General features: G+C 47.9%; 1 protein-coding gene across 1 annotated transcript; it reads right to left on the bottom strand.

Annotated features, from left to right (window-relative positions):
- Window positions 1-3740: 3740 nt before the first annotated feature.
- LOC146960119 (transformation/transcription domain-associated protein-like) lies at window positions 3741-7407 on the bottom strand. The gene is made up of 3 exons (XM_085772614.1): window positions 7330-7407; window positions 4410-4676; window positions 3741-3974 (listed from the first exon to the last, which is right to left on the bottom strand). Exons 1-3 carry the CDS (start codon window positions 7405-7407, stop codon window positions 3756-3758), a joined length of 564 nt encoding a protein of 187 aa, XP_085628740.1. The 3' UTR covers window positions 3741-3755.
- Between the last annotated feature and the right edge of the window lie 960 nt (window positions 7408-8367).

Genomic DNA, 8367 nt, shown 5'->3' with positions numbered 1-8367 from the left:
AACAGATGCCTCCCTCTTGGGCTGGGGCGCTGTTTGGAACCACAGAACGGTCAGGGGTACCTGGAGTCCTCAGCAGAGACTCCAGCACATAAATGTGTTGGAATTGCGTGCGGTACACTTAGCCCTCAGGCACTTCCTTCCCTTCTTGGAAGGGTGGCATGTACTCGTTCGCTCAGACAACGCCTCGACGGTTTATCATGTAAACCACCAAGGGGGAACCAGGTCCAGACATTCCCTACGGGAGGCTCAGTGGCTCCTTCACTGGGCCTCACCTCGCCTTGCGAGTCTCAGGGCGATGCACTTACCGGGTGTGCTGAACACAGCCGCAGACATGCTTTCCCGCCAAAAGCCTCCTCCGGGGGAGTGGAGGCTGAACCCCACGGTGGTTCAGATGGTATGGGAGAGGTTCGGCAGAGCGGAGGTCGACCTATTCGCCTCAGCAGCGTCAACGCACTGTCTGCTGTGGTTCTCCCTCTCGGAACCAACCAGCCCGTTGGGGCAGGATGCTCTGGCACACTCCTGGCCAGACCGCCTCCTGTATGCCTTTCCTCCAGTCCCACTGCTCATGTTGACGCTTCACAGGATAGACAGGAGCAATCACTCAGTGTTGCTGGTGGCTCCCTTCTGGCCCGGGAGAATATGGTTTCCTCTTCTCCATCGGCTTCTCAACGGGGTACCTTGGCCCCTCCCACGGAGGCAGGATCTCCTGTCGCAGTTGGGGGGGAGCATTTGGCATCCTCAACCGGAACGCCTCCAGTTGCATGTCTGGCCCCTGAAGGGCCGGACTCGTTGCTGAATCTTTGTGATCAGGCTGTCGTCCAGACCGTAGTCAGTGCTCGTGCACCCTCGACTAGGCTGCTGTATGCCAACCGATGGAAACTCTTTGCTGGTTGGTGTGGTGGTCAGAATGTGGACCCAGAGCATTGCTCTGTACCTGTACTGCTCGGATACCTGCAGACGTTGCTGGATAAGGGGCTCTCTGCCTCTACTATAAAGGTGTATGTTGCTGCCATCTCTGCTCGACATGCCTTTGTGGATGGTCAATCTGTGGGATCACATGCTCTGGTGGGCAGGTTTCTCAAAGGTGCTCTCCGATTGCGGCCTCCACATGCTGTTAGGGTGCCTTCTTGGGATTTGCCTGTCGTCCTGGAAGCCCTGTGTTCTCCTCCATTTGAGCCCCTGGAACACGCTGACCTCAGGTGGCTGTCTTGCAAGACTGCTTTTCTTCTCGCTGTTACATCTGCGAAGCGGGTTGGTGAGCTTCATGCCCTGTCTATCGCCAGTGAGTGTTTGCGGTGGAATCCTGATGGATTGGGGGTTACTATGTGGCCAAACCCTCTTTCCTACCAAAGAGGCTTTCTGCTTTTCATGTTAATCAACCTATCAGTTTGGTGGCTTTTGCCCCAGAGTCGGGTGTGGAGGAACTACCTCCTGGTGTCACCTTTCTTTGTCCTGTTCGCGCCCTGAAACAGTACATTGAGGTTTCTGCTGGTTTTCGTAAGTCTGATGCTCTGTTTGTCTGTCATGGAGGGCACAGGAAGGGTTGTGCCTTGTCCAAACAGAGGCTCTCGCATTGGGTTGTTGATACCATAGCTCATGCATACAGGCTCGGGGGCCTTCAGATCCCCCCCAGTGAAGTGTCATTCAACCAGGAGCGTCTCCACGTCGTGGGCTGCTTTGAAGGGTGTTCCACTGAATGACATCTGTGCTGCAGCTGCGTGGGCTTCTTCCTGTACCTTTGCCCGCTACTACAGAGTCAATGTCGCCGCTCCCCATCCTGTGGCGGCAGCTGTCCTGTCTGTTCCTTCGGTCTGCAACTGAATCTCGGTGAGTGCGGATTCCTCATGACTTTTTGGTATGGGTCATCCAGGTATTTCATACCGTCTCTGGCGGTCAGGAAGAATGAAATAGAACGAGAGTTACGGATGTAACTAAGGTTCTATGAATTCTGGATGACCGCCAGAGTTCGTTGTCACTCGGAATCTTGACGAGAAGATTCTGTAGGAGACGATTTCTGGGTGCCTGCCCCTTTTATCAGGTCGCTTACGTCACCCAGGTCACATGACTTTGTTGGTATTATGTCTCGATCTGCGCATGCGCGTGATGCTTATCCAGGTATTTCATACCGTCTCTGGCGGTCATCCAGAATTCATAGAACCTTAGTTACATCCGTAACTCTCGTTCATCAGCACAGCAAAAGGAGCTCAAAGAAGGACAGCTAAATGAACCAATGAGCAGACACCGTTTCCAGAAATAAGTTTTAAAATGCATTACTAGGCCTGTCACAATTATTACAGAATCGCCTGATCACAATTATTTGAGCTAACCACAATTATTTTGCATGATCCTTAAAATTGTTTCCATTGATCTGACTTTTATGCAGACTGTATAAAAACCACTGGATGAAACTAACAGAAATGTCACATTTCCATTCCATCCACTATTTCCACACCGTTTGAGGTTTGACTGGTCCTCTTTTAATAACATCACATTGCCCTCCCTTCTTCTATGGTTTAATTGCACATGAGTGGAGCACCACAAACTGTTTATCTCAAGGCTCTTAATTTCTAATATTCGACGAGTGCATTTCGATGAGCATCTATCATGGATTTAATTTGCCTTTAGGCTTTGTACTAAAGGCAAACAGAAATGCAGTTCTTATTTATATGCGTCAGTGTTTAATGTCAATGTCTCTTCTTCCTCATAAGGTGTATATGTATTAGGGTTGTGCCGATTGGCGATCCAATCGTCTATCGGCGATTGGAAGGACGATCGGCGATGTTTTGTTTTCTTGCCGATTTTACACACACACATACTCGCTACTTTTTTATTGATCTAATGCGCAATCTGTTTGTTTTGTTTTAATGAAGCCGCTTGGCTTGCTGCTTCCAACTATACTCTGTCAAATGACAGTGTTTCACCAATCAAATGCAGCCACTGGCGACGTCCAATCAGACGGAGCCGGTAGTCATATGACCGCACACAACATCTCTGTGGTAAACAGGGTGGCCACTCCGCCTCAAATTTGAGGAAACACGTTTAGCTGGTGTTGTGGCTGTGACTAGGCTGCCGACGCCAGCTCTGTATGTCACAGCCCGACGAGGTGTTCACTAAGACGTCCGGTGAATTACGTCCGCCATGAATAGATTTTTTGGCTTTCGGCAACGCAATAGCGTTTCATTCATTGATCATAGCGCTCTTTCTCCGTTATTAGCCCTCACACACACACAGAGAGAGAGAGAAGCGCGCATGCATGACAGCATGACAGCAGGGCACGGTAAAAGCGATACTCATACGCCCCCCCCCCCGTCGAACGAACACGTGGAATGGGTGCCGCCAACCCCCCCCCCCCCCCCCCCCCTCCAGGGAGGGCGATTGGGACGATCTGAGAATGTCAAAATCGCCCAACACTAATATGTATTATCAAACTATGTTTAGGCTTATACTATAATAGTGGCATAAAATGACAGGAAAAGGCAATTCAATCGTTGATCTCAATTAATTGCGTGGCATTTAATCGTCACCTAGAATTTCATGATTGTGACAGCCATATGTATTACTATGCATAGTCCTCTGTTGAGCGTTATGGCGAATCACGCAGACAAGTCGATCATGATTATTGTAAAACACAGGGACAGGAATCAGATTTGTTTTGACTCTTCCGTCTGCACCGCCCCTGCAGGGAATCGATACCTTCAATAATGATGGATTGACGGGAGGAAGTGAACTACTGACCGGTGCGCCATTGTTCGTTTCTAGCGGCTTACCCTGAAGTGTTGCACGATGAGATGCAGTATGTGGACCAGCTGCGGCACGGTGTGGCCCTCCTCCACGATGATTTTGCGAGTCCAGTGGGTCAACATCTGGTGGCCGTCCTCCATGCGGGCGGGCACAGCTGGTGTCAGGATGGCCATGGCCTGTCGGACGATGGCGCGTGCCTCCATGGTGTGCGCCTTCAGCAGGCTGTGGAATACCTATACAAAGCACACAAACCACAGTGTATAGTTTGGAGAGACACCTAGGTTCTTCTTTTCTTAACTCTCCTTTAACTATTATTTTCCTTTCTACACATTCATATTTCATTAGGTGTGGGATTTCAGGCAGTACAGACAAACACACACTCTTTTGCTTTCTCTTGCAAGCACATGAACACACCCTACCACATGCTCAGTTCCACTATAGCATCTCTCTCTACATAAACACTATTCCCTGTAACTGCCCCTATTTTAAGTATTGTGTATTCAGCTGTTATTTCAGTTCAGTTGAGCCATTGTCATCTGGATGATTTCCTTGTTTTGTCTGCATCCGCACATATATGTTTTACAAATTTGTTGGGTTGTGTTTTAAATCCACTACAAATTTTCATTATGCCTCTTCATATTCCTTTCTCTCGTGGCGTTCCTCCTCACCTGCAGGACAATCTTCTTGTGAATGGCGAACTTTGCGATGATGTGGGCCAGAAGTAAATGGCCACTGTATTTACAGGCGGGGTCCACGCAGGCTTTGGGCAGCAGGCACGGCCAGGCGAACGTCATGAGGCGGCGCAGCTTGCTGTTGCGCGATTTGTTGTTGTCATGAATGTGGTGGGGGGCATGCTCTACCAGCAGGGTGGAGAACTGCAGCAAGCAGATTCGAAGCGAGTCCAGCAGGTCGGCTTGCTTCTCTGGGTCCAGAACCTGAAGAGGGAGGGGACAAATGTGAAGTTAAAGACAGACATGAAAAAAAAAATTCTAACAAAAGGTTTCTCAGCTGTTTTTTATAGTATTAGATGACCTTAATAACATACTAAAAGTTTACCAAAATTTGACCACTAGAAAGGTGTCATTTTCAAGATGGCGTCCAAGATGGATTATCCAGGATAGGAAGCCTGGGGAGACACCAGAGGTGAATCCGGTAAAAAATTTTAACTAACAGATATCACCATGAAACTTCCCAAGTTTATCACTTACATTAAAGGGGACCTATTATGCTCCTTTTTGCACAAACTATAATAGTTCCTGGGTGTCTTAAAGACATGTCTGTGACGTGCTTCGGTCAAAATACCCCAAAGATCAAACATCACAGCACTCTCAAAAACAGGGCTCTGCAAAACGGTCTGTTTCAGTGGCCCTCCCTTTAAATGCAAATGAACCACTCCCTCAGCATTGCGTTACCATGACGATGTCTACTACTAGTACCTATCCACCTTATTCCTAGCCCCCATGATGCTTTGCGGGAATTATGGGCGCAGCTTCCAGTGCGAACCGGGAGTAGCGTTTGTTTACATGCTAACAGTACGCGCTAATCCACTTTCTGCGAGCGTTAGAGACATAAAACACCACCTTTTACAACTCAAACGAGACAATATCATAATACCGCTGCCTACTAATATTGTGAGGTGTGAGGACGACTTAAAAAAGTGGCCAAAGATAAAAAGATAACGTACAGTAGCATATTTAGCTACTTAACTTGTTGCTTCAGTTGTTGAGGCAACGAGCTATCTGCTAGCTCTGGAAAGTTGCCTCATAAGTTGGAATAATTTTATTTTAAAACACATTCCTCTTTTATAAAGAAATGCATATGTGTGTGTGGGGGGGGTCTCTCTCTCACTTACCTCTTTACTGTCTGCTCTCAGGGATTGTGTGTGTGTGGTGGTGGGGGAGTATTTTACTGTAGGTTCTCACCATGGATCTATTATAAGACCACACACAGACACATCCGAGTGTCCAACCAACAAAGTTGTAGTAAAAAAAAAATCCATTTAGTTTATTTTAATCATAAAGACCTATACTTTTGATACAGAGGGGTGTGTCAGTGTACACAACGTTTACACGGAATGAAAACAGTAAACATAACATTGCGTGTATCATTTAGGGATATAAAAACCCCTAAATGATACACGCAATTTTTTATACATATTTGTATACATATAGTCTTATAGATTCGGGGTCTAGATATGTATGTACCTGTGCAAATCAGCGGGTGACACCAAACAACGTCTGCCCAAGCAAGTCACAGCTTTTATTTCTCTCACACTCACACACACCAGTGTCCTGGAGAGATGCAGCCGCATCTGAGGGGACGATGGCGCGTGTGCGTGTGTGCGCATAGCGTGTGTTGCCCCTTCTCCACTACACAGTTACAGCTCAGCTCTACTCCACTTGGTTTAGGTTCTTTCAATCACAGTCATAGTTTGTCATATTGAAGCGGGTTCGTCAGCACCGCGGAGCTGATCGCTGTCTCTCTAATCAATGAGCATTTCCCACCGACTCTCTTTTTTCTCTCCTTTCGTCAGCTCCAAACTCACTCTTCTGCACCGCGATTACGAACCGCAGCGTGGTTTCAAACACAGCTGTTATTTAACTCATTTGTCAGAATAACAATAATCTCGAGGGGGGGCTGTTACATTCATTACAATGCATTTCTCCTCTGTGACGGGCGGCGCGCCCCCTCACTCCCGTCACAACACACACACACACGCCCAGTGGCTGCCTCTCTCCCGGTTCAGCCCCGTCCACTTCTCGGTCTCCTGCCCAGATTACGTTGTACGAGCGGACCTGTTGGTCCGAGTGGCCACGGTCCAAGCGGACCTGTTGGTCTGACTCGTCCAACACAGTCCAGTCCTCCACCCGCAGCCCCCAGAAGCTGCAGACGGGTCAACCAAACAGCACTACTCCCTCTCTTCACTCGAGCTGATTTTTTAATTACGAGCGCTCACCACCATGGATCAATAACCGATCTATTATCACCACATGAATTGCCTCATCTACCGAATTAACTAAGAAAACAGAAAACAATGTGAAAACTTTCAAATAAACCGCTAACAGTAATGAAGACCGCTAGCAACCACTGCTGTTAGCCAATGGCTCACTGCTACTTCCGGTGCTGACCGGAAGTTCCACCCATAACCGTTTCTACAGTAACGACCCCAGGAATAGAGCTCCGGACCCCACGTGACCTCCAGCGTTCGAGCGGCCATTTTGGCAGGAAACTGACCAGTGCGGAAGCATTGACTGTAAGCGCCGAAGCCGTCTGAGTTCACATGATCTCTCTTTAATTCCAACACATTGGACTTAATATAAAAAAAACTAAATGGATTAAATATTACCGACCCTTATAATGCCCCCGGGGTGCTTTTCAAAAATATTTTTGCCTAACAGGACGTCCTAGACCTGCAGTATCTGGACACAGCTACCTGATCAACTACTCTACAAGCATACAAAAGCCGGCTTTATGCTCTTTGTGCTCCACAAAATGACACAAGCAGGAAAGACGGTGACAAAAAGAAAAGAAAGAGGCAAACACATATAAGCTGTGAGTCTCCTTCGCCTCCAGCCTTTCCAAGCTGACCCAAAGCCGGTCGCAGCGCACCGCCGCATCCGCCGCGGGCTGATCAGCACCGGGGAGAGCTCCCGGCCGGCACCCCATAGCACCCCGGACAGCTACGAGCTAACGTTAGCCATGCTACACTGCATTAACTGGGATGATACGACACTTACCCTTCTAGTGAGGATACAGCAGGTTTCTGCTGGTAGATTCCACAGCTGGACGTTCATCACAAAGCCAGACTGCGTCCATGTGTAACCCTCCAGGCTTTTGTATGCAAAAGCAGCAGCGCGATGCAAAGTTGATCAGGTAACTTAGCCTAGCTGTGTCCGCATACTGCAGGTCTGGGACGTCCGCCGGCGGCCGGAGATACTTTTGAAAAGCACCCCGGGGGCATTATAAGGGTCGGTAATATTTAATCTATTTAGTTTTTATATATATTAAGTCCAATGTGTTGGAATTAAAGTGAGATCATGTGAACAGACGGCTTAAAACCTTCCATTTTACTGCCAAAATGTTATGCAGCTGTTCTCCTGGTCCACCGATCCACGTCTGCCCTCCTCCCGCACTATCTACATACAGTCACATTGTTTACGTTACGTTGTGTGTTTTAATTAATCCTGTAACACAAACAGTGTGATCGCGGTACCGACAGAGTGACAGGCAGGTTCATTGTCAGTGTGCAGAGGGATGAGGGACAGCTGTTACTCCCACAGTGACTCCCGACACTTAAACCTAAAACCCTGACATGTCAAGCTTTAGGGTGTGTTAGAGGACTAATTTATCCGTCTAGCCATCATAATTATGACACCTGAAACGGTAAACACTGCTGATCGATCGAAAAAATTACGCCCGGAGTGAATTTTTTCTGTCACTGTAAACGGCTGGTTCTTGAACGTAACTCGGTCAAAGTAGACGTATCCTCAATATGTTTTGCAGTTCTGTTAGGTCATACTACATGCTGACAAAGTTATACATGTAAGACTTGTATGGGCTCGGAGAAAATCGCTTTGTTATTCTCATTCCGCACCCGGCTCTCCCCTGTATTTACGCTACGAAAAT

The sequence above is a fragment of the Trachurus japonicus genome, unplaced genomic scaffold (assembly GCF_045865225.1).
Source record: "Trachurus japonicus isolate A0001 unplaced genomic scaffold, Traja_1.0 AP030698.1".
Taxonomy (NCBI): Eukaryota; Metazoa; Chordata; class Actinopteri; order Carangiformes; family Carangidae; genus Trachurus; species Trachurus japonicus.
Note: the sequence above shows the minus strand (reverse complement) of the source record. Positions and strands in the feature narration are given on the sequence as shown.